At 34.2% G+C, this 27,538-nt stretch overlaps 1 protein-coding gene and 1 pseudogene across 1 annotated transcript in view; one reads left to right on the top strand and one right to left on the bottom strand.

Annotated features, from left to right (window-relative positions):
- Man1a2 (mannosidase alpha class 1A member 2) overlaps positions 1–27,538 on the top strand; it is a 150,930-nt gene that overhangs the window by 18,652 nt on the left and 104,740 nt on the right. Inside the window, exons 2-3 of the mRNA XM_046458186.2 lie at positions 14,965–15,220; positions 18,258–18,354. Of these exons, the coding sequence (XP_046314142.1) occupies positions 14,965–15,220; positions 18,258–18,354 (353 nt within the window). The remainder of the gene's footprint in view (positions 1–14,964; positions 15,221–18,257; positions 18,355–27,538) is intronic.
- Positions 24,539–25,161, bottom strand: LOC124101945 (dnaJ homolog subfamily B member 6-like; annotated as a pseudogene).

Below are 27,538 nucleotides of genomic sequence, written 5' to 3'. Positions count from 1 at the left end.
ACAGTATGTGTTGTATAAAATGGTCATCTTTACCCCTACTCTTATGAACTACTGCCTCATATTAATATAGCTGCTCCCACATTCATAATGAAACATCTTTCTTGAGGTATGCCTTATACAACATAAAATTCACCGTTGTTAAGTATATAGTTAGGTGAGAACTTCATCTGTCTTCCATAGGCTGATGATTTCCAAATCCTCCTTTTCAGCCTTGTACATCTGAACCTATGTGCATTGTAGACTTTTTAACTTAGCATGTCTCAAGTCATAGTAGTTTGTCTCTCTTTGTCCAAATAACTTTTTTCTTCTTTATTCTCTGTCTAGTTAATGGTACCCCTTTTTTCTAGTCAGTACAGTGAAAAACCTACTATTTTAACTTCTTTTCCCTTTCGTATTTACTAACTTGCCTTAAACTGGTTCTGCCTTTCTGAGGTCTCTGATATTCAGTCCTCCTTCTTCATACCTATTTTAGATACAAATTATTAGGTGATTGTCTTTTTATTTTTTATTTTTTGGAACCCAGGGGCAGTTAAACACCCAGCTCTTTTTTATATTTTATTTTGAAACATGGTCTCACTCATTTGCTTAGGGACTCTCTAAGTTGCTGAGGCTGGCTTTGAACCAACAATCCTCCTGCCTCAGCTTCCCGAACCACTGGGATTACAGGCATGTGCTTGTGCCTGGTGACTATTTTCATTTTTTGCCTGCATGCCTGCTTCTAGTCTTTTTTTAAAAAAAAAAATTTTATTGTTTGTTGTTCAAAACATTACATAGTTCTTGACATATCATATTTCACACTTTGATTCAAGTGGGTTATGAACTCCCATTTTTACCCGGTATACAGATTGCAGAATCACATCGGTTACACATCCACTGATTTACATATTGCCATACTAGTGTCTGTTGTATTCTGCTGCCTTTCCTATCCTCTACGTTCCCCCCTCCCCTCCCTTACCCTCCTATCTTCTCTCTCTATCCCATCTACTGTAATTCATTTCTTCCCCTTGTTTTTTTTTTTTCCCTTTCCCCTCACTTCCTCTTGTATGTAATTTTGTATAACCATGAGGGTCTCCTTCCAATTCCATGCAATTTCCCTTCTCTCTCCCTTTCCCTCCCACCTCTCATCCCTGTTTAATGTTAATCTTCTTCTCATGCTCTTCCTCCCTACTCTGTTCTTAGTCACTCTCCTTATATCAAAGAAGACATTTGGCATTTGTTTTTTAGGGATTGGCCAGCTTCACTTAGCATAATCTGCTCTAATGCCATCCATTTCCCTGCAAATTCCATGATTTTGTCATTTTTTAATGCAGAGTAATACTCCATTGTGTATAAATGCCACATTTTTTTTTATCCATTCGTCTATTGAAGGGCATCTAGGTTGGTTCCACAGTCTTGCTATTGTGAACTGTGCTGCTATGAACATCCATGTAGCAGTGTCCCTATAGTATGCTCTTTTTAGGTCTTTAGGGAATAGACCGAGAAGGGGAATAGCTGGGTCAAATGGTGGTTCCATTCTCAGCTTTCCAAGAAATCTCCATACTGCTTTCCAAATTGGCTGCACCAATTTGCAGTCCCACCAGCAATGTACAAGTGTACCCTTTTCCCCACATCCTCGCCAGCACTTGTTGTTGTTTGACTTCATAATGTCTGCCAATCTCACTGGAGTGAGATGGTACCATAGGGTGGTTTTGATTTGCATTTCTCTGACTGCTAGAGATGGTGAGCATTTTTTCATGTACTTGTTGATTGATTGTATATCCTCCTCTGAGAAGTGTCTGTTCAGGTCCTTGGCCCATTTATTGATTGGGTTATTTGTTTTCTTATTGTTTAATTTTTTGAGTTCTTTGTATACTCTGGATATTAGGGCTCTATCTGAAGTGTGAGGAGTAAAGATTTGTTCCCAGGATGTAGGCTCCCTATTTACCTCTCTTATTGTTTCTTTTGCTGAGAAAAAACTTTTTAGTTTGAGTAAGTCCCATTTGTTGATTCTAGTTATTAACTCTTGTGCTATGGGTGTCCTATTGAGGAATTTGGAGCCCGACCCCACAGTATGTAGATCATAGCCAACTTTTTCTTCTATCAGGCGCTGTGTCTCTGATTTGATATCAAGCTCCTTGATCCATTTTGAGTTAACTTTTGTGCATGGCGAGAGAAAGGGGTTCAGCTTCATTTTGTTGCATATGGATTTCCAGTTTTCCCAGCACCATTTGTTGAAGATGCTATCCTTGCTTCATTGCATGCTTTTAGCCCCTTTATCAAATATAAGATAGTTGTAATTTTGTGGATTGGTTTCTGTGTCCTCTATTTTGTACCATTGGTCCACCTGCCTGTTTTGGTACCAGTACCATGCTGTTTTTGTTACTATTGCTCTGTAGTATAGTTTGAAGTCTGGTATCGCTATACCGCGTGATTCACACTTCCTGCTTAGAGTTGTTTTTGCTGTTTTGGGTCTTTTATTTTTCCATATGAATTTCATGATTGCTTTATCTATTTCTACAAGAAATGCCGTTGGGATTTTGATTGGCATTGCATTGAACCTGTAGAGAACTTTTGGTAATATCGCCATTTTGATGATGTTAGTTCTGCCTATCCATGAACAGGGTATGTTTTTCCATGTTCTAAGATCCTCTTCTATTTTTCTATTTAGGGTTCTGTAGTTTTCATTGTATAAGTCTTTCACCTCTTTTGTTAGGTTGATTCCCAAGTATTTTATTTTTTTTTTGAGGATATTGTGAATGGAGTGGTTGTCCTCATTTCCATTTTAGAAGATTTGTCGCTGATATACAGGAATGCCTTTGATTTATGCGTGTTGATTTTATATCCTGCCACTTTGCTGAATTCATTTATTAGCGCTAATAGTTTCTTTGTAGACCCTTTTAGGTCTTCCAGGTATAGAATCATGTCAGCTGCAAATAGTGATAATTTAAGTTCTTCTTTTCCTATTTTTATGCCTTTAATTTCTTTCATCTGTCTAATTGCTCTGGCCAGTGTTTCGAGAACTATGTTGAACAGAAGTGGTGAGAGAGGGCATCCCTGTCTTGTTCCAGATTTTAGAGGGAATGCCTTGAATTTTTCTCCATTCAGAATGATGCTAGCCTGAGGCTTAGCATAGATAGCTTTTACAATATTGAGGTATGTTCCTGTCATCCCTAGTTTTTCTAGAGTTTTGAACATAAAGGGATGCTGTACTTTGTCAAATGCTTTTTCTGCATCTATTGAGATGATCATATGGTTCTTATCTTTAAGTCTCTTGATGTGGTGAATAACATTTATTGATTTCTGTATATTGAACCAGCCTTGCATCCCAGGGATGAATCCTACTTGATCATGGTGCACAATTTTTTTGATATGTTTTTGTATCCAATTCGCCAAAATTTTATTGAGGATTTTTGCATCTAGGTTCATTAGAGATATTGGTCTGTAGTTTTCTTTCTTTGAAGTGTCTTTGTCTGGTTTAGGAATCAGGGTGATGTTGGCCTCGTAGAATGAATTTGGAAGTTCTCCCTCTTTTTCTATTTCCTGAAATAGCTTGAAAAGTATTGGTATTAGTTCTTCTTTAAAGGTTTTGTAAAACTCTGCTGTATACCCATCCGGTCCTGGGCTTTTCTTAGTTGGTAGTCTTTTGATGGCTTCTTCTATTTCCTCAATTGATATTGGTCTGTTTAGGTTGTCTATATCCTCCTGACTCAATCTGGGCAGATCATATGACTTAAGAAATTTATCGATGCCTTCACTATCCTCTATTTTATTGGAGTATAAGGATCAAAATAATTTCTAATTATCTTCTGTATTTCTGAAGTGTCTGTTGTGATATTGCCTTTTTCATCCTGTATGCTAGTAATTTGAGTTCTCTCTCTTCTTCTCTTCGTTAGCATGGCTAAGGGTCTGTCGATCTTATTTATTTTTTCAAAGATCCAACTTTTAGTTTTGTCAATTTTTTCAATGATTTCTTTTGTTTCGATTTCATTAATTTCAGCTCTGATTTTAATTATTTCTTGCCTTCTACTTCTTTTGGTGTTGTTATGCTCTTCTTTTTCTATGATTTTGAGATGAAGTGTGAGATCATTTATTTGTTGTTTTTTTTCTTTTTTTAAGGAATGAACTCCAAGCAATGAATTTTCCTCTTAGAACTGCTTTCATTGTGTCCCATAGATTCCGATATGTTGTGTCTGTGTTTTCATTTATCTCTAAGAATTTTTTAATTTCCTCCTTGATGTCTTCTATAACCCATTGATCATTCAGTAACCTATTGTTCATTCTCCAAGTGATGCATGATTTTTCCTTCCTTCTTTTATCGTTGATTTCCAGTTTCATTCCATTGTGATCAGATAAGATGCATGGTATTATCTCTACTCCTTTATAATGTCTAAGAGTTGCCCTGTGACATAATATATGATCTATTTTTGAGAAGGATCCATGTGCTGCTGAGAAAAAAGTGTAACTGCTTGTTGTTGGGTGGTATATTCTATATATGTCAATTAAGTCTAGGTTATTAATTGTATTATTGAGTTCTATAGTTTCTTTATTCAACTTTTGTTTGGAAGATCTGTCCAGTGGTGAGAGAGGTGTGTTGAAGTCTCCCATAATTATTGTATGGTGGTCTATTAGACTCTTGAACTTTTGAAGAGTTTGTTTGATGAACATAGCTGCACCATTGTTTGGGGCATATATATTTATGATTGTTATGTCTTGTTGGTGTATGTTTCCCTTGAGCAGTATGTAGTGTCCCTCTTTATCCCTTTTGATTAACTTTGGCTTGGAATCTATTTTATTTGATATGAGTATGGACACTCCTGCTTGTTTCCGAAGTCCATATAAGTGATATGATTTTTCCCAACCTTTCACCTTCAGTCTATGTATGTCTTTTCCTATCAAATGCGTCTCCTGTAGGCAGCATATTGTTGGGTCTTGTTTTGTGATCCATTCTACTAGCCTGTGTCTCTTAATTGGTGAGTTAAGCCATTAACATTTAGGGTTATTATTGAGATATGGATTGTTCTTCCAGCCATATTTGTTTATTTATGTTACTAAACATGGTTTGTTTTTCCTCTTTGATTATTTTTTTCCCTTTACTGTACTACCTCCCACTGTTGGTTTTCATTGTTATTTTCCATTTCCTCTTCCTGTAATGTTTTGCCAAGTATGTTTTGAAGAGATGGTTTTCTAGCTGCAAATTCTTTTAACTTTTGTTTATCGTGGAAGGTTTTAATTTCATCTTCCATCCTGAAGCTTAATTTCGCTGGATACACAATTCTTGGTTGGAACCCATTTTCTTTCAGCGTTTGAAATATGTTGTTCCAGGATCTTCTAGCTTTCAGAGTCTGTGTTGAAAGATCAGCTGTTATCCTGATTGGTTTACCCCTAAATGTAATCTGCTTCCTTTCTCTTGTAGCTTTTAAAATTCTCTCCTTATTCTCTATGTTGGGCATCTTGATTATAATGTGTCTAGGTGTGGATCTCTTATGATTTTGCACATTCAGCGTCCTGTAGGGTTCTAGGATTTGGGATTCTGTCTCATTCTTCAAGTCTGGAAAGTTTTCTCGTATTATTTCGTTGAACAGATTGCTCATTCCTTTGGTTTGGACCTCTATACCTTCCTGTATCCCAATGACTCTTAAGTTTGGTCTCTTAATGTTATCCCATATTTGTTGGATGTTCTGCTCATGGTTTCTTAACAGTCTCGCTGAGCTGTCTATGTTCTTTTCAAGTTGAAATACTTTGTCTTCATTGTCTGATGTTGTATCTTTTAAGTGTTCTACTCTGCTGGTAGTATTCTCATTTGAGTTTTTAATTTGGTTTATTGCTTCCTGCATTTCTAGGATTTCTGTTTGTTTTTTATAACCTCTATCTCCCTGTATAGTTGATCTTTTGCTTCTTGGATTTGTTTATGTAATTCCTTGTCGAAGTGATCTTTCATTGTCTGATTTTGCTGTCTAATGTCTGCCTTGAGACTCCAGATCATCTGAAGCATGTATATCCTGAATTCTTTATCTGACATTCCATCTGCTGTAGATATTACCTCTTCTAAAGTTGAGTTGACCTGCATTGCTTGTGGTCCTTTCTTTCCTTATCTTTTCATACTGTTCGTGTTTCTTCCTGCTTGGTAAAACTGTTGTGTTATTGAATTTTCCCCCTATATATTTATATTGCTCTTGTATAGTTGCAAAGTTTCCCTTGCAGGCGCGGGTGGCGGCTGTGCTCCTCCTCCAATTGGGGTGATCTGTCTATCACACTGGCGGGCCTCTGGGTCCCTTCTCCGGGTTGTGTGGTCTGCCTACCTTGCGGGCAACGGCTGGGCCCCTCCTCTAATAGGGGTGATCTGTCTACCACGCTGGCAGGCCGCTGGGCCTGTTCTCCAGGTTGCAGGTCTGCCTACCTTGCAGGCGCAGGCGGCGGTGTGCCCCTCCTCCAATTGGGGTGATCTTTCAACTAGGCCGGCAGGCCGCTGGGCCCCTTCTCTGGGACACGTGGTCTGCCTACCTTGCAGGCGGCAGCTGGGCCCTTCCTCCAATTGGGGTGATGTGTCTACCTTGCAGGCGCGGGTGGCGGCTCTGCCCCTCCTCCATTTGGGGTGATGTGTCTACCAGGCCTGCGGGCCGCTGGGCCTGTTCTGTCGGTCCGTCGCAGGTGTCCTGCCTCTAGTCTTGTATCATCTCCCTTCTCTCCTCCACTCCCAAGTCAATTTTGAGGGGGTCCTCTTTTCAAAATTTAAGTACAATTATGACACTTTCAAGTTGAAGTCCTTCTTTGACTTGCTTTTGTCCGTAGAATGCACTGTAAGCTCTCTTCATAATTGAGCTTTTGCTTTCTCTGATTTCCTTGTTAAGCTTAGTATATCCTACTTTACTGTACCCTCTTCCACCCTACATACTATACTTTAGTGGTTGTATTAAATTAATTTGCTATCTGATATGTTATATAACTTCTTCATTGCCTTTGTACAATCTGCTTTCTATCCCTAGAATGTCCTAATTTTTGTTATCTGCCTGGCAAACTCCTGTTCTCCCCTTTCTGTTTGAAGATCATGTATTTTTTTCTGCCATTTCTCTCTGTAAATGTGCTTTCCAGTCATACTGGTATGCTTAGAAAATGGCTATTCTTTTTCCATGTATATTTTTCCTTTCCTATGATAGTCACTGTTTTGATTCACACATTTTGTGCCTATTTTATTTATGAGAACCCTTTGAGGAAATAAGGTGTCATATTCTTCTGTGGAAATATTTTTTGAGGAAATAAGGTGTCATATTTTTCTGTGTATTTCCTGCACCAGTTTCAGGGCCCCTCATGTTTGGAATATGATGGTTGATCATCATTGAGTTAAGCTAAAATTAATTTAATAACTTATCACCGTTGATTTAAACTGAAATTACTATTAACTCAAATCCTATTAAAGTTCCAGTTAGAATAATCTATAGTTGTTCTCAATGTAAATGAAATCTTTGAGTAGCCAAACAAATGGTCAGCCAAACTTTAGAGACAGTGAGTTACTGTTGGTGTCCAGGGGCTGCATTATTAAAATGGAAGCATTTTGGTGTTATATGGGAATCATGTGATCAAAGCAGTTGGATTTAGTGTTGAAAGTTGAGGTTCAGTGGATTTTTCAGTGTTTGACATTGAGTATTTTTTAGACTTTTTTATGTGGCTGACCAATTACCTCTATTGAGAAATGGTTGTTCTTTTCTATTAAGCTATCTTAAGAATAGTAGGATTCATTCTTATGAAATGGGGAGCCCAAATATGATACAGTTTGTGCTGTTCATTCTTACCTACAATCTGTATACTGGAAAACACACGATTTGGCTTAAAATGATAACATTCTGAAAGTTCTTTGTTGTTTATATAACTGTATTATTCTGAGCAGATAGAGTACATTCAGTTGCTGCTGAGAATCATCTTAGGCAGAATTTGTGAACAGTTCCATTATGATAGTTGACATCTTGGTTACCTCCAAGTTTAAGGAGTTATTTTATGACCTTGAAGGTCATGATTAGCATTTCTTTTTGGAAAGGCTTAAATTCCTTCAGATACTTAGCCACCAAGCTCTATAGAATGCTTCTGTTTTAGTGTTTTCTGTACTAGTTGCTGACTGACCTGTAGACATTTCTTAAAACCATTTTTGGCCTATGTTGTATATAGGTAGCTGTTTACATAACTGCTTCTACTGTTTTTATTGTGCTTTCCTGGATTCTCTGAAATTTCTCTTGAATATTATGAAAATATAGGATATTTGAGAAGGTTGTTTAATGTCTAGCATTATTTAAAAATTTATGGTATTAGCTGTCATTTATCTTTTAAAAGATCATATTACATTATTGATTCTTTCTTTTTGTTAGCACATAAGGGTAATGGTAAATTATTCATGAGTTTGGGGGAGTAATAAGAAAAAATTTAGTACAGTCTATAATGGTTGAGAATAGTTATCTTAAAGTCCATATGGGCTCACATATTTCTTAAAACTTTAGTCAAAAGAACAAGGCCTGGAACTCTTAGCAAGAGGAAATGGATGCGTAATGGTGTTGGTATTGCCATAGAAGAAAGTAAGTATCAGTGGAAGTTTGAAGACTTGGAATCTAGAAAGATGGGATCCAGTAGGTAGGAATAGAAGAAATTACATTACTGAGTATATGCTGTCTGCTAGGTAGTTTTGTTCCCTGACTTCTTGCACTCTTATTTATAACGATTCTTTGGCTATTTTGGGTTTTCTCTGTAGAAGTGATATTGCTTGTGACAGAATTTTTTTAAAACTTTCTTTTCCTTATATTTTGTTTAATTTTATTGACTAGGATTTATACTACAACCAAATAGAAGCTGTGATGATGAGCATTCTTATTTGTTTCCCTCATTTGGGAGGGAATTGCTTCTGTAGTTTCATTATTAAAAATTATACTTGCTGTCATTTTGAGAAGACATCTTTTATATAGTTAAAATTCTCTTTTTCTTCTTTGCCGTTAGGTTTTGGTATCAGAAATGGTGTGTGTTTTTTTTTTCTTTTTTCTTTTTGGCTTGTTTGTTTTTGTTTTTGGTGGTACTAGGAATTGAACTCAAGGCCATTCACATGCTAGACAAAGTACCCTACCACTGAGCTACCTCTCCATTAGTCCTGGGTGTTGAATTTTACCACTGTCTTTGTCAGATTCTATTTTTCTTATTTTACCTATTAGTAGATAAGTTATATTGATAGTATGAAGCATACTGGGAAAAATCCAGTTAGTTTTGATGAATTGTCTTTTTTCTGATTCCTAATATTGCTGATTTGCTTTGCTACAATATTGATTTTTAATTTTGATAATGTGTTCATGAACAAGCTTAGCCCGTGATTTTCCTTTACCATATGAATTATTCAATCCTGTTTGGAGATGTTGAATTGGAGGTATCTGGCAAATATTCAATGGTGATAACCTATGTAGTGTTAGTCATTTGGATCTGGAGTACTTAGTTACCTGATGAAGGCTGAACATATGTGTTTTGATATAATTAAGAAAGTACAGTTAGTTGATGTTAATAGGAGGAGTATGTTGGGGAAGAACAGAAGTGGCCCAGAGAATGGAATACAGTTTTGGTGTTAATTGAAGATGGTAAAGCCAGGTGGTAAGCTTATTGGAAAGGCATGTTTGAGGAAAAGAGAATTTTGAAGAAAGGATAAGCTTAGCTATCAATTTTTCACTGTGGTGTATAGAAGAATTACGTAAGGTCTAGGAAATAGAAACAAGTGTAGTACTCTTTAAAAAGGTATAGTGGTGAGAGGAAGGAAGAGGAAAACAGTGAAGGTAGAGTTAGAGGCAGTTAGGAGGGAGGTTTTTATTTATCTACTATTTTTTAATTGTTCTAATTACTTATACATATGACAGCAGATGAATTTTGATTCATTGTACACAAATAAAGCACAACTTTTCATTTCTCTGATTGTACACAATGTAGAGTCACACCATTTCTGCAATCATACATGTACCTAGGGTAATGATGTCCATCTTATTACACCATCTTTCCTACTCCCATATCTACTTATTTTAAAAGAATGAGTGAGACTTCATGTTTCTAGGTGAAGGTTAAAAGTTCTAATTGAAAGTGACTACAAAAGGAAATAGTTTTGCCAAATAAGATCTCAGTGTAATTTTATGTATCCCTGTGTAATTTAGCATCATTTTTGTTCTTCAGAGTGCCTCCACACATGGTTTATTTAAATATTCTAATTGGACAAGGAAATATATTGGTAGTTCATCCCTGTCAAGTCAACACTCAAAATACTAACTAAAAAGAGCTTCAGGAAAGTAGACCAAATAGGATGGATAATGTCTCAGTTAAGATTAAGTAGGTTACTTATCAATTACAAAAATCACAAAGTAACAGTGGCTTAACCAAGATAGAGGTTAATTTCTGATCAGACACAAAAATTTTGTAGGACAGTATCAATAAGAGAGGCTAATAGTTTTTATTTAGTAGGAACATTTACCTTACAAAACAATTGAGGGCTCCAAGGCTAAGGAAGAAGTAGTATCTATTGGGAGACAGTTATTAATATCTGTGCAATCAGTAAGAGACAATCTCTTACATAAAATTCCTCTCATATAGAAAGCAGCATTTGTATGGTGTTTAAGAAGTCAAAATGCATTTGTTTATATCCAGGCTTTCTACTTTCTAGCTCTGTGACCCTGAACAAGTCACTTAATTTTTCTCTTTGTGCCTTGTTATTTTCACAATAAGAAAAAGAAAGGTTTTTAATAGAGGGTTAAATTAGTACAAGTAATTGGTAAGAGTATTAAATAAGGTAATCTAAGTAATTGACTAAACCAGTTGCCTGGTGTATGTAAGCCATAATTATTAGTTTTGTTGGTGTTTGCCTTTACATAGTGTGTTTTCCCATCATCAGTGTGTGACAGTGTGCTTGGAATATTGCCAATCTTGATAAACTCACCTAATCCTCAGGGTCCAGAATTTTTACGGGGGCTTTGTTCTGTAGACAATATTGTTTTCTTGTCTAAATTGTTGAACTCAGTCTCTGGATGAACTATGTGACCCAGAGCTTTCGCCCAAAGTTACATTGTTGGTGTTTCTGTCAGAGCTGTCTTCTATCCTAAGACTGTCAGGTGAGGCCAATCCCACTGTGGATAGACAGAGATACTTTATCACATTTGGCAGATTACTTCCCAGAAACCAAAGAAAATGGCCAAACTTTAATTTGGGGAGGGACAGATTCTTTACTACACAGGCAGATAAAAGCACTGATGAAAAAGAAAATAAGAGATGTTTACAGATGAATCTGTTGAAGTTTGTTATTGTTTGGATATAAGGTGTCCCCCCAAAGCTCCTATTGATACAGGAATATACAGAGATGAAATGATTAGACTATGAGAGCTATGACCTAATCATTCAATCCTAGTTTGAATGGACTGACTGGGTGGTAACTGTAGATAGGTGGGGCACAGCTGGAGGAAGTGGGTTACTGGGGAATGCCCTGGAAGGGATGTTCTTCTCTGTGGCCACTTATACCTCCCCTCCACCCCCATGTCTTGACCTCACTATGAGCTGAGCAGCTTTCCTTTGATGGGCCCTACCCCATGACATGCTGCCTCACCTTGGGCCCAGAGCAATGGAGTTGGCCATTGTGGACTGAGAGCTTTGAAACTGTGAGCCCCAAATGAATTTTTCCCCCTCACAGTTGTTCTTGTCAGGTATTTTGGTCATAGTGATGCAAAAGCTGGTTAAAACAAAGTTGTCAAAGTTAAAAATCTGGAAAAGAAAGATAATCTAAGTGAAATAAAGGTTCAAAAGAAATGACCCACCAGGCATGGTGGCAAAAGCCTGTAATCCTGGCTACTCAGTTGGCCCAGTCAGGAGGAGCTCAAGTTTGAGTCTTACTTGAAAAACAGTAAGATCTTATCTCAGAATTCAAAAAAAGGGAAAAAGGACTGACCGGTACCCCTGGGTTTCATTCCTAGTACCATCAAGAAGAAGAAGAGAAAAGGGGTGACCCAATTGATGATCTAGAAATTGGCTGTTGAAATGAAATTTGAGGAGCCAGTTGAATGAAGATCAAAATGAAAATAAATTTTTGCAGTATATAATAATACTAATTATAATGTACTATTTATTAAAAAAAACAGAAAGAGTTTGAATGTTTTCATCATAAAGAAATGATTAGTATTTGAGGAGATAGGTTTACTCTGATCTGATTAGTGCACAATGTATACACATGTAGAAACAATGAAACATCACATGGTGTCTAATAAATGGGTATAACTTTAATATATTAGCTAGAAATGTTTTAGTGCCACTAAGTGGTTATTTAGAAAAATACTGTTATGGAAGAAAGGAAATAAAGTGCTTTCTTTCCTGTGACAGTTGGAAGGTTTGCTGTCATCCCTTGTATTTTGGAGGAGAGGTTAGAAGGAGGGTTGAAATAATTAATGACTTAATGTGTGTATAGAATATTACCATTTACTGAGCTCATTTAGTTACCTTGGATCTCCTAGGTCAGTGGATCCAATGTAAGTGAAAGTAATTAGTAAAAAGCACTATTTAAAAGTGATATAGTCAGGGTAGTATCATCTGTTTTCTTGTCTCTATTGATGAAGGTCCTGATCTTGAAGGTTTTTTTTTTTTTTAGTGGTTATGCCAGATTGCAGAGTGAGTTGGTAGGGCTGAAGCTAAAATGTTTGTCTCCTGACTTTGGGTTAAGTAAAATCCCCCCAGGCCCTTTAATTACAAAATGATTCTTTTTGGATACAGTTCTCAGGAGTTCTAATTGAATTCCTGAAATTCTGCATTTCCTCTTAAGTACTAGGTGATTGGTCTTTGAACTCTAGTTGATGTTGGGTTTTCTGAAATGGTGAGTATGCTTTCTAAACTCTTAAATAAGTAGTGCTTTTTGAGGGACAAGTGCAAATGCATTTATAGATGGTTTAGATTTTCAACAGGTCTTTGAATAAAACTCTTCACAATATTTCAGTAGTACAAGTTCTGATGGAAAAGTTAAACTGTCAGTTCAATAAAGTGAGATAATATGACTGGAGCTTGTTTCTAGAACATTAAAATTTAATTTTTTTATTTCTACAAAAGTTATATAATTTTTAACACATGTTGCTATTAAGTGTACTTCTTGTGGAGGAACAATTGATTCTAGCATTAACATTTAGTTAATAAAAATAATAAATAGGAAGCTATCACATGGCGGTGTTATTAACACCTAAATGTTACCATATTACCATGTCATGAATTTTAATATGTATTTGAGGGTGCATTTGGATTGCTTACCCTGAAGTCAGATTTTCTATGTATAGCTCTTGATCATTTATAGCCTTATGGTGGTCCATAAATGTTTATCTCATAATCACTTTAGATGAGGGTCTTGAAATCTGTGTTTGTTTGTATTTAATATTTTTGAGTGCCTATTATATTCCAGGTATTAGACTAGATATTGAGGGATACATAAGTAGAGGGCACATTATATAGAATTTTTTAATAGGCCAGAATATAATTCCTAAGGATAAGGGATGAGAGAATGATATAATCAGTATAATTTCAGAAAGTTCATTAGTTCTGTCATGTAGATTGGCAGAAAAGTGAGTGTTGGGTACTGGAATCAACTATTCCGCTTTGGATTGTGAATTGGAGACCTCAGGTAAGGCAGTTAGATATACTGTTTTGGAGCCTGGGTTAAAAGTCAGATTTGAATAATACTGCTTTTATTATCTGCATATTACCTTTGAGTTCTTACTAACATGTGTACCTTAAAATATGTGTAACTATAACCACAACTTCTGAAATAGTAATTTTTTTTATATTTCTTTTGAAGCTGTTAGTCTGTGAAAGAAGACTATGGTTCAGGAGTTAGTCTCTGTTCTTGTATGATGTGGTTCAGGCCTTGAAGGAGGACTTTTTCAGAAAGTCCTGCTCAGCTCATGCTCTGGGGGGAGGTCATGTGAGCCATATGGTCAGGGCAGAGCCTCTGGAGGTCATAGTGAAGCAGCTGAACTAGAGTAGACTCTAGGTTGTAGGGCTCTCTGGGAGTTTGAACTTGGTTAGCTTGTTTCCAGGGACTCCTGTATTGACCAGTTTTTAAACCACCCAGAAACAAAAGAAAGAGCCCTGAACAGATAACCTATTCTTACCTCTACTTCTTCAGAGAACCAGGGCTCATGGCTCAGTAGGGTTTGAGGGCTCAATAAGGTTTACCAGCCTTTGAGTTTGGGTATCATATGATGAGCTCAGGAGTTATAATCTATCTTTAAAGGTGGCCTTAGAAATTAAAGATGCAATGGGAATGAGTGTTATTCTAGACACAGTGATCTCTGTGCACGTATTTTAAAACATGAAACCCTATCAAATCAGAAACACTTCTGATCCCAAATATTTAGGATAAGGAACACTCGTACAGATCCATAGGTTTTAAATGGACATATTAAATTGGAGTCTGTATTTTCAATGGTAACCAAGGAGGGTTTTAAGTGATCGTGTCCACATCAGTTGAACCATCGCACTATGAAATCTTAGTTCCAAAATTTAAAAGTTTTAGAAGCATATGCTGTACTTACAACAAATGAAATTTATTTTTTTCCCTTTGTATTTTTTCCCCTTTGTCCTTGTATTTATATTTTCGTTCCATCTCTGACACTTAATTCTGTTTACTTTCTCTCCTCCCTTAATTTTTTCACTGCTTTCTGCTTTTTTTCATGTACCCATAAGTTACTAACTGCCATTTTCTCTATTCTGACTTAACCTTGAACTTGGAACTTTGTTTCTAGGTTTCCTCTTTCCCTACTATGTAAAGTCCTTACTCTTCAGCAAAGTTCATTTTCTTACTCATATCAAGTTCATTTTCTTACTCATATCATTCTTGTCTTTCAATGTCAGGATTAGAAAACAGTGATCAGTTTGATGAGGAACTTTATTCTTGTTTAAAGGTTGATTTTCTTAAGAATGCTCACTCTTACCAGTCTTCTTGTTGTTGTTTTTCTTTCCTCCTAGGGAAGAAGAAGAACGTTTGAGAAATAAAATTCGAGCAGACCATGAGAAGGCCCTGGAAGAAGCAAAAGAAAAATTAAGGAAGTCAAAAGAGGAAATACGTGCAGAAATTCAGACAGAGAAAAACAAGGTAGCTCAAGAAATGAAGATAAAAGAGAACAAGCCTCTGCCACCAGTCCCTATTCCAAACCTTGTAGGAATCAGTGGTGGAGAACCAGAAGATAGTGACATAAGAAAGAAAAGGGAAAAAATTAAAGAGGTAATAAGCTGAGATTTGTGACATGGACTGGTTATGGACATGTGTTTACCGGGCTGGTTACAGAAGTGTGTGGATATAAATATATATATTTATACCATCTGTGTTGCCATATTTTGATATTTTTTGTTCTTGGGTCATAGTTGTATTTCAGTTTCTAGGTTGGCAGTAAAGACTAGAGCTCTGTCTCTTTCTTAGTGTTGATTGTAATATAATTATGTACAATAACAAATTTGATACAAGGTTGTTGTTTTCTTTTTTTTTTTTTTTTGGTACAAGGGATTGAACTCAGGGGTACCACTGAGCCACATCCCCAGTCTTGGGGTTTGTATTTTATTTAGATCCAGGGTCTCATTGAATTGCTTAGCTAATGTCTTGCTGTTGCTGAGGCTGGCTTTGAACTCCTGCTCCTTCTGTCTCTACCTCCCGAACTGGGGGGATTATAGGCATGTGCCTCCGTGCCTGGCACAAGGTTGTTTTGATGGTTTTAGCATTCTCATTGTGTTCAGATATCTTATGAAATTTAGCATTTTATAAATAATATAGAATAGAATCCATTTATAATTTTTCTACAGCATAATCAATTTTAAGTCTTTAGTTATTAAGAATCTTTGCTTGTGCAAATCTTTTCATAAACAAGTAAGCATAATATCAACTATTTTTAAGGCGTTATTATGGTACCTCTAAACTGTACTACACATTAAGAACATATTTCTTCCACAGAGTCTCTATGAATTGAAGAATGGGGAAAGATTTATCTAAAAATTTTTTATATTTATTTAGTCTCAGGGGCCTTTAATTCAACCTATTATTCTAGGACTTACTTACAGATAAAAGAGAGTAACTGAGGGAGGAAAATCCAGTATATTTGAGATGAACTTTGTTGGTTAGAACTTATGATAATTTTGCATGGAGTTTGTACTTGTACAGCCTCTGAAGGAAAAGATTTTGTCAGAATATGATAGTATGGACAATATTTCAGAAAGCTTATTTATCTTAAAATAAAGCATTTAATTTAAATGGCCAAATATCTATTTGCATATATTCTAGTAATGGATATAAAAGGTTTATTAGATATTTTAAAGTTGGACTTATAAATTATTATAAAACCTGGACCTTGATGGAGTGAAAATAGAGCTGTACTCTAATTTTTACCTTATCTTTAGAGGTTTTGTTTTATATACAGAGACTGCTTAAGATACTTTCTTTGACAGTGTTGGAGGGAAGAACAGTGATAGATTTTTTTTTAGATGCCACTACAATTTTTTGAAATAACTTTTCATATATATACTAATTTCAGATAAATAACCATGTGTGTTCAGGGGACCCCCAAGGTGACCCTGAGGCTCAGTGAATTGCTAGAAATACAAACAGAATTCATTTTACAGAAATATAACTGATTTTAGTTTGCTGAACTTGTAGCCTGTTAACTTTGCTAAGATCATTTACTGATTCTAGTGGCTCTTTTGTAGATTGCTTAGGATTTTCCTTCTACATAGACATGTCCTATAGGAATAGAAGTACGTTCCCTTTTTCCTTATTTCTCTTTCTTGTCTTTATTGTACTGGCAAGGCCTTCCAGTACATTGTTTGAAAGAAATGCTGAGAAAGAACAAACTTGATTTGTTCCTAACTACAGGTTTAATCATTTAGGGTTTTATTATTACATATGTTGTGTTAGCAGTAGGTTTTTTTGAAGATGCTTTTGTTAGGTTGAAGATGTTTCCTTGTAGTTACAGCTTACTAAATTTCTGTTGTGAATGAGTGTTGAATTTTGTCAAATAGTCTGTATTTTTGTCTATACAGAAATGATCACAATTCCCCCACCCTTTATTTTGTTAATATGGTGAATTATATTAACTATTTTTTTAGTTAAATTAGTCTTCTAGTCTTGGGTTAAACTCTACTTGCTCACGGTATGGTATTTTCCTTATCTATTGCTAATTTTTTAAAAGAATTTTTTTTCTGTGTTTGTGAAATATATTGCCCCAGAGTATATTTCTTATAAAGTCTTTGTCTATTTTAGATGTATGAGCATGCTGCCTGCATTAAACAAATTGGAAAATGTTTTAATGAATAGTATGCTATTAAATGAATAGATTTTTGATACACCATAGCTAGTATTATATAATTCTGCTGATATATAATTAAATACTTTGTTACCAAATTTCTTGAGTTGTAAGAAACTCAGTTCAAACTAACTCATATAAAAATGTTTACTAGCCTAATGAATTTAAACTATGGATTTAGAATTGACTCAATCTAAGTATGTAGATATAATTGTCAGTAGTATGCATTTATCTCTATTTCCTTTTGCTATCTAGTTTTTCCATGATAGGAGAGCTAGTCATTTTCAGCTCCAGGATTCTATATTATATAGGCCTTGTGATCACAAAATGAAAGTCTCCCTGTTTCCCAGTGTCTATAATAGTATGTTTAAAAAGGATATGATTGTCCCTACTTAAGTCACATAACCCAGTCACTCTGTCTAAGGATTGGCAAACTATAACATGTGTGCCAAATTCTAAAAAGCTGCTTGTTTTTGTTTTTTAAACAAACTGTGTTGTTTTGGTTATATATTATCTAGTACTGCTTTTGTGCTACCTCAGCAGAGTAAAGTTTTCTGACTTCTGATTGAAGGGTAAGAAATTTTCTCGCCATGCTGCATTAATTAGAGATAGAAGCAAAGCCCTGTGATTGACACCACTGATACAATCACAATGAGGGCAGGGTAGCTGTTCTCAAAAGGATTGGCAGTTCTTAAAAGTAAAGAATGCCAAACACCTTGCTCCTCAAGAAAAATTGTTGATTACACATAATTTTTTTCTGTTACATAGATTAACATAGTTATGTATAGATTGAGATTAACATAGTTATGAGTTTTTTCACACTGATACAAGTGTTAATTGAATCATATGCTTATGTAGGGAGACCTAGAAGAATGTATAAGAATATGGTAATAGAACCCTGAATTACATGAAATATAAAAATAATGGTCTGCAAATATTTTAATTTGATGAATTATAATTTTTTCTTCTCAGATGATGAAACATGCCTGGGATAATTATAGGACATATGGATGGGGTCATAACGAACTCAGACCTATTGCAAGGAAAGGACACTCCACTAACATATTTGGTAAATTTACTTTTCTCTAATTAACTGTTTCCATTCTCTGTTTCCATATTTTAAAACAAGATTAATTTTTTTAAAAGTACTTTGTAAAATCTGAGTGTTTCTGTGGAACTGTGAACGTATATTTTTTTGCAAGCATGTCAAGATTTAGTTCTAGTTACTTTGGAATGCTTTGTATTCCAAATACTATTTGTAGTTTTTCTTCTTCAACACAATACCATTTGCGTATGTAGAGGAAGAGGGAAGAGATAGGAAATTCCGTTAGTACTATATACATTGAAAAAAATAAAAGCAATACATCCAGGCTTGGTTGGTAAATTGAGTTATGTTGTAAATCTATAATTCTTAAGGAAAAATTAACAGTTTGTGTGTTAATGGAGGTTTGAGGAAGAGTTGTATTAATCTTGAGTTTTGTTTTTCCTACCTCTTTTTAGCTCAGTTCACTTGTTGAACTTTTCTGTTTGTTGGTTATCCAATTTGACTGAACAGGTTTTATTAAACTCAAGTTTAAGTCTTGAGAATTGTTGATCTACTCCTTTTTGCCTTTACTCCTTACCCCCATTTTAAATGCTTTTTGATGTGATGGATTTTTTTTTTTTAAACAATGATAGGTGAAGGCAAGAAAATTTTAATGGGGATTAGAAGGTACTATACTTCTATATTGGTCACATGCAATGAAGTTTCTTTATTAATCAAAGTATATCTTCACAATAATTCAAATGACAGTATTTTTCCTTGTGACACTATGAAAACATTTTTCTTTTTTTATTCCTGAGATTTTTTATTTTTATTTGTTCTTTTTGGTTATATGTGATAGTAGAGTATATTTTGAAGTATTTATACAAACATGGACTACTTCTTATTCTAATTAGAATCCCAGTCTTGTGATTGCACATGATGTGGAGATTCACTGTAGTGTAGTTATATATATACATAGGAAAGTTAAGTCAGATTTATTCCACTGTCTTTTCTATTCCTGTTCCCCCTCCTTCCCTTCATTCTGCTTTATCTAATATACTGAATTTCTGTTCTTCCCCTCTCCCCCTTGTTGTTTGTTAACATCTACATATCAGAGAGAACATTTGACCTTGGGGTTTGGGGATTGGCTTAATAGTCTCCAGATCCATCCATTTTCTGTTAAATGTCATAAAGTTATTTTTTTTTTTATGGAAACATTTTTTTCTAATGCTGTAATTTGCCTCATAATGTGTGTGTGTATGTGTGTGTGTGTGTGAGAATTACTGGGGATTGAACTCAGGAGAATTCAACCCCTGAGCTACATCCCAAATCCTTTTTTGTTTTTGTTTTTGAAACAAAGAACTTTGGTCTTGCTAAGTTGCTTAAGTCAGGGTTCAAACTTGGGATTCCCCAGCCTCAGTCTCACAGTAACTGAGATTATAGTTGTGCATCATTGTCATTGCTCGTCATCATGTAACTTGTTTTCTGTCAAAAATAAAATGTCTTAAAAATTAATTTTCCCTGGCTTTGAGAGATGATGTGGTAGAAGAGGAAAAAAAATTCTCCTTTATGTAGATAATCAGTAACTACCAAGAATCTGATACTATATTTAATTTGATAGCTGTCATTTAATGAAATAAAGTATATTTCCTTTGCAGAGGTTACGCGTTGAGAAGTTCCCATTGCTTTGTAGATATCAGAAAATGAGACATTAATGTAAAAAAATACATTATACTTACTGGTTAATTAAGTTAAATTCTTCCCTCAAGTATCCCTTTATAATAAGTTCAGTGGTTAATTGAGCCTTTTTAAAGGATTGGAGTTTAAACATGAATTGAAAATAAGAAGTAAATGTTGATTTTCTACTTTCTTCAAACTATATTTCTTAGTACATCTGTTGTATTTTCATGTATCTAATAGGTACTGGTTCTGATATTTTAAAGAAAGAGAAATATTAATCTTATCTCATGGAAAACATATATTGTGTGAAGAAAATTTACAGTGAAATGGTGGAAAAAGCAAAACCACAGTCTGCAGAATTTTCAGTAGTCAAAATTAGGTGTTTTGTCTTTTTAAAACTTTTTTAGTGCTTAATTTTTTTCCAGCCAAATAAGCTAAATGGGAACAGATCCTTGATTATGATCAGTCTTTTGTATGTAGTTGGTTTATTAAAGGATACATTTTTAAAGTTTAAAACTTTGTTTCCTACTTTGTTCCTTCTGCTTATCTCATATTCTCAGTGGTTTGAGAATTTTTATACATCTGTTTTTTTACCCTCCCCCCTTTTAATAAAAAGCCTTAAGGGAAGTGTAGAACTTCTCTGTGCCTCATTTGACATACCCAATTCAGTATACCTGTATTGAACCAGAATCTTAAAAGTTAGCAGAAACTTGTAAAAGTCCATCTTCTATAACATAGGAACATATAAATGGATATGGAAATTTTATTTTAGGCTACAGGGGAAAAATTGACCAAAAACAGGTTCTTTTTCCTAGCTTTGATTATTAAACAATTCTTTCATATTAGTAACTGAAATTAGTGTTCCTCTGACTTCTGTGTAATTCATCCTTGGCATCAGAAGATTCTTTATGTGGAGATAATTGAAAATGCATATCAGAATGACTTAAATTAAAAAGGAAATGCAGTCAATTCAATGAAGTCCTGAAACAGACTTGATTCCAACTAAACTTTTTTTCTTTAACTCTTTCTTTTATTTATCTCTTTGTGTTCATATCTTTACCTGGCTTATTAGCGGGATGGTTGCAGCATTTGAAATTTCATGTCTTCATAGTGCTCCATCTGTGGAAAAGAGAACACTGTAGACAAGAAATAGTTTGGTTTCTTAGATGTTTCAGTGAAAGATTCATTGTTTCATGCTTTTTTTAAAATTGGATCTTGTGCCCATGGTTGAACCATGTGCTATACCTAAAAGGTAAAATATGTTCATTTGGTTTTGCCCAAATAGGACCTGCCCTTGAGGCACATGACTGAGGAGAGTTAGTACTGATACTAATTATTAAACCAGTGATAAGTAGAATGAATTCTTAGTTTTGTTAGGGAAGGGTCTTTTTTGCACATAAAAAAGGAATTTTGAATTGGAAAAGAGTATTCTTTGACTTTGTAATGCTTTTTGAAAGGTACTTTTTATTTTTCATGTGCATTTATGTAGGTATTTAATTAAATTATTTTCATTATTTCTAACTTAACTAGGGTTTGATTTGCTAATATAGTGATGATTTTGGCTTTCTTGTTTTAGAGGGATATTGGTTTGTATTTTTCTTGAAGCGTCTTTGTCTTGCTTTGGTATCAGGTTAATACTGGTCTTATAAAAGAACCAGTATGAAACTGTGAAGTACTTACAGTAATCAAAATAATTTTTAAAAAAAGAAGAGCAGAGCTGAAGAATTTATATCACTTGATTTTATGATTGGCTGTAGAATTCTCATAATGAGGACAGTAGGGTTTTAGTCTAATGTAAACAAAGAGATCAGTGAAACTGATCAACATACATTGTTAAGTGATTTTCAACAAAAATGATAATTCAGTGGGCAAAAGGATAGTCTTTCCCACAAATGGTGCTGGATCAACTTGAGGTGTACTTGGAAAAGTAATGAAATTTGACTCTTAAACATTGTAGAAAACATTGTAGAAAACATATGAGAAAACCTTTGTGACCTTTAAGTAAGTAACTTTTTTTTTCTTTTTAGAATATAGAATACATTAACTATAAAATTGGAGAGGTATTGGGAACTGAATTAGAACAAATTATATTCCATGCTTTTATAGTTATGTCAAAATGAATCCTATTGTTATGTATACTTAAAACAACAAGTAAAAACATAAAATTCATACCACAAAATAATATCTCCACATATCCATTAAAATGTCTGAAATTTGAAAGACCCAACAGTACCAAATATTGACAAGGATGGTGGAACAACTGGAACTGTCATATTGCTGCTAGGGGTATAAAATTGTGCACTCTGGAAAGCAGTTTGTTAGTTTCTTATAAAGTTAGACTTACCATATTGCCCAACAATTTGACTCCTCACTGTTTTCATCATACAATGAAATCAGATAGTTACTTTATTTTCTTTTTTTTAAAAATTTTAATCTTATTCTGTAAACATTTTATGAAAATAAAATATACAGACCAAAAGCACACAAACCACAAATGTGTACAAGCTAATTTAACAAACAGGAAGAGTCAGCAATTTACACTGCTATAGAAATAGATCACTATCAGTATCTAAAAGCCTACATCCCAGTCACCATTTCCTAAAAAATGGTTATGATTATTCTGACATCTCATTCCATGTATTTTGCCACTTAGTGACATTTCCTTAATAGAATCATGTTGTGCCAATATTGATCTGCACTTTAATTATTCTGCTGAAAAATTGTATTTTTGAAATTTATCTATTTTTATGAGTAGTAACTTTTTTCATTATATTTGCATTTCAAAACATTAGCTGTTATAAGTAATGCTGCTATGAACATACTTGTACATGTTTATTTTTTTTCCATTTTTTAAAATTTTTATTATTAGTTGTTCAAAACATTACATAGCTCTTGACATATCATATTTCATACATTTGATTCAAGTGGGTTATGAACTCCCATTTTTACCCCGTATACAGAATCACATCGGTTACACATCCATGTTTTTACATACTGCCATACTAGTGTCTGTTGTATTCTGTTGCCTTTCCTATCCTCTACTATCCCCCCTCCCCTCCCCTCCCATCTTCTCTCTCTACCCCATCTACTGTACTTCATTTCTCTCCCTTGTTTTTTTTTTTTTTCCCTTTCCCCTCACTTCCTCTTATATGTAATTTTGTATAACTCTGAGGGTCTCCTTCCATTTCCATGCAATTTCCCTTCTCTCTCCCTTTCCCTCCCACCTCTCATCCCTGTTTAATGTTAATCTTCTTCTCATGCTCTTCCTCCCTGCTCTGTTCTTAGTTGTTCTCCTTATATCAAAGAAGACATTTGGCATTTGTTTTTTAGGGATTGGCTAGCTTCACTTAGCATAATCTGCTCTAATTATTTTCCTTAGTAAGTTATATTTTTTCATTAATTTGTATACAAAATTTATACATTAGATTTTAAGTCCTTTTTTCCCTATGTTTAATAAAGGTTTATGCAGAATAAGAGGTAGTCAGCCTTAAAGTTAAAGTAGAAATTTATTCTATGAAACTTCTGGAATGTGGTACTTTTTAGTGGTTAGCTCTTTGAAAACTTTTCATTTTCTTCTGCTTCCTTTTCTGTTAAGAATTTCTGTTTTTTTTCCTTTGATAAGTCAAAATAATGCAATATTTTCATAGAAAGATCCCAATTCCATTTGTTTATTTTCCAAATTTGTTAAAACATGAATAAAATGAGCTACTTATAATTATCTTTATTTTTTCTGTATTTATTTGTTGTTGCATTTTTACTCCTTTTGTTTTGTATTTTGTTACTTGCTTTTGAAAAATTAGGTTAGAGGTAGATTTACCATGTGATTCTTTTCAAGGAACCATCTTTAATATATTATTCTGATAGTTTTCTTCATTCTAATTCATTAATTTCTGCCTTTAGCTTTTTCTAATTCTGCTTTGTTTCTCGGATTTATTGTTCTTTCTTACTTGCATGATAAGTTCAATTATTTTCATTTGTTCCTTTATTTTATTATTATTTTTTTTTACTCAGGAAAAAAATGTACCATTCACATTTCTTTTTTTTTTTAAAGCAAATGACAAAGACCCAGCTTACTAGCTTTTAAAAACTAAGCTAAAAACAATTGTCAAAACTTATACTAAGTTGCCAGCATTCATGCACAACGAGAAAGCCTTCTTAAATTTTTATTCAACTAGAAATGCATTACCATTAATATATTAATATCTTTAATTATAAACTACTGAAAAAAAATCCAGTATACCATCTTGTCCTAGCAGTACTCAAAAGTCAAGACTCACCTTGGATTACATTTATTAAAAAATAAAAGTGCATATAGATACTATAACAGTTTTAAAAACACACACAAAAAATGGTCCTATCGTGTGGTCCCAACAATAAACTCAAAAGTCTGTGACAAATATGGGCTCAGATGAGCTGTGTGTAAATATATTAGATTAGATACAATTATACTGAAAGTTGAGTTTGCTTGAAATCTTAAAAAAAAAGTTCCTGTTAATGTTAAAATGGTGCATGTTATAGTTCAACATTTGTGTAAAATGTGGGCATTGAATTACTTATTATCCAAGTGTAGCACTATTTTTTTTTTACCATTTATTGTTAAGGACTGTAACTGACAGTCTTCTTCAGTCTTCTACTCTTTATTGACCATTCTCAACATTTTGTAGTGATTTTTATGCCATTTACTATTTTAATAGAAGTTGATATAGATTTGAAGTTGCCCATCCCACTGCTGCCAAATAATGTTGCAAAGAATGAAGGGGTTGCCCTGTGAACTAGTGACCCAGATGAAGTAAATCTTATATCAAATGAAGAAAATAATCCAGCTCTGAATAATAGAAATCCACTGAAAGCAGAGAAAAATGAGCATGCATCTCAGTTTCTGCTTCCTTGGGGACCCCCGCTTTGGTTCCCAAAGAAGTCTTTAAATCTGTGTTCAAAGAAGTTGAACAAAAATGAGTTTATTACACCGGAAAATTCTCTGAGGACATCATCCGGATTGTGGAATGTGAAACCAGACTAAAACAGAGTATCAAAATGACTTACACCTCCTCCTCCACCATTTAATCCTTCTTAGCTACACTTGTCATAGATGTCCCGTTTTTTAGCATCTGATAATACCTTGTATGCCACAGCTACTTGATTGAATTTTCTCTGTTGCCTTTTTTCCCCCATTTTTTATTGGTGCATTATAGTTGTGCATATGATGGGATTTGTTGTTACATATTCATACATGGACACAATATACCAATATAATTTGGCCAGCACGATTCCCACTCCTTTATTTTCAGAATTTTTATCTGGATGCAACTGTAGTGCCAGTTTCTGATATGTCTTTTTGATATCTTTGGATGAGGCATTGTCTCTGCACTCCATGTTTTAACGTAGTAATCCACCATGTTTTAACAGATTGTTGGAAAAAGTCCCAGGCCACATTGTCCAGTTTAGGACTGGGTAGGGCTGCTGGCTGAGCTTTTCATGGTCTTCAAGGCTGTGCTGGTTTGGTGGCAGCAAAAGTTCTTTTCTTATTTTTTTCCTTTTAAGTGGCACAAAAATTTCAAGTTGTGCCTTTTTCTTTCTAGTTAATTTCCCTAATAATTTTGTATGAATGTTTTATATATTGTGCAATGAATATTTTGCTGCTTTTTTGACTCTGCAATTTTAAGCCTTTTCTTTCTTTCTTTCTTTTTTTTTAACCAGTTGAAATCTTCAGTGTTTTAGGTAAAAAATCGTAATGCTCATCAGTAATTTCAAGTTAGCTCTTCTCTTCCATGAACTTTTAGCTTGTGACACAAACCTGTCCCTATGGAGATAACCAGATCAATATGGAATAGTGGGATAGATCTTTTTATTCCTCAAATACTTTAGGAAATGTGCATTATGGGACTAAATTTATAATTAGATAACAGAGAAGCATAATTACCTACAAAAATTGAATGAACAAAATACTAATTTTAAGGATTTCAAATAGGTTTGATAAATATTTTTGGTTGTATACTAAAATAAAAATACATATTCAAGCAATTGTACAGGAGATAGGGATATGTAGATGATTAAAAATCTTGATAAAATTTTTATCTTGTACAAAGCTGAGCAGCAAGAAAAGTGAAAGGAAATTTCACATGTAACTCAGAAATTACATTCAAGATCAATGTGAAGAGAACTAAATAGGGAAAAAAACACCAAAGAATTTTTCAGAGTGTTTTGGGAGTAGTTGTCTTTTTAGTGAGAAGACATACTTATTGATAAGTGGAAAAAATTATTAGGAACATAGGAGCAAGAAAATGACATGTAAGTTAAGGACAGCTGTCAAAAGAATTAATCTATTAAACCATCAGAAGAAAATAGTTTTTACTCAGTAGAAACTGGGTAAGAGAAATAGAAGATCAAAAGAAAAGTAAGAAGGGTAAATGAAAATATGAGCCAAGTAATGTTGAATGCTGGTTCACCAAGAACACCTCTTGATAAGACTAAGTTGGTTAATGTGACAAAATTGTTGATGGTTACTGTAGTTTGGAGATGACTGGGCCTTAGTACTTAGTAGCCTTTCAGAAAGGGAAGGACAGAGATGAGATATTTATTGAGTGTGTTGGAGTAGTTGTATTTTTAGTGAGAAGACATACTTAAAGGGGTTTTCAATGAGGCAGGGCTTCTTGGTTATGGTCAAGTAAGGATCATGTTATAATAGTTTAGGAATATAAAGGAGAATTTGAGGGCAAAGGGTTCTGAGTTTTGGGATGTAAATCATCATTTGATATTTTCTGTTGAAGACTTAATAGGTTTTTCAGTAATTTTCTGGAATGAACCATAAATCATTTTTTTTTTCTCGTGGCGTTAATCTTTCTGGATAAGAGTATCCCATGGAACAATAATCTTATGTTGTTGAATAGTAAAGCCATGTTAATGTAGGCAATGAACTGTGCGAATGATTTCCATTCTTTGAGGACAGAGAAAATTGCATTTGTGGGCTTGGAGAGCACGCCTTCACTCTCTTTTATTTATGGTTTTATTACACTACTAGATTTGTTTTGCTAGCATTTTATTTAGGATTTTTGCAATTATATTCATTAATAAGAGAGACCTGTTTTGTTCTCCTATGTTTTTAAAATCTAGTTTTAGTGTTAGGCTGGCTTTGTTGAATTAGTTCATCTCTCCTTCCCTCTCTCTCTGAAACATTTTTTTGTTGTTGTTGTTGAGGATTTTCTCTTTGTTATGGACAGGTTTTATGTTTAAATTTTCTCTAGCTCATATTTCGTTATTTTTTTTAGTATGATTTAACTGGCTTTTGATTACCAAGAGTTGTTATATTTCTATTCCACTATGGTTATCTAGCCTTGTTACACATTTTATTATTGTTTTAAATATGTTTTGCATTTTCTGAGGATTTGAACCAGATGTGCATGGTTGTGTTATGACTTAGCCCTCATCTTGAACAACACTTGCCTTTTAAAGTTAATCCTCCTTTTTCTTTTCTTCTTTTTCCTATCTCAGTTAAGTAGGTAGGTATCTTATATTCTGACCAGACAAAAATTAAGGAGAATTATATTTTCAG

This window comes from Marmota monax, unplaced genomic scaffold (assembly GCF_021218885.2).
Source record: "Marmota monax isolate L192 unplaced genomic scaffold, Marmota_monax_Labrador192_F-V1.1 WCK01_AAM20220418_F8-fsc00087, whole genome shotgun sequence".
Lineage (NCBI taxonomy): Eukaryota > Metazoa > Chordata > Mammalia > Rodentia > Sciuridae > Marmota > Marmota monax.
The sequence above is the reverse complement of the archived record's forward strand: the minus strand, read 5'-3'. Positions and strand labels throughout refer to the sequence as shown.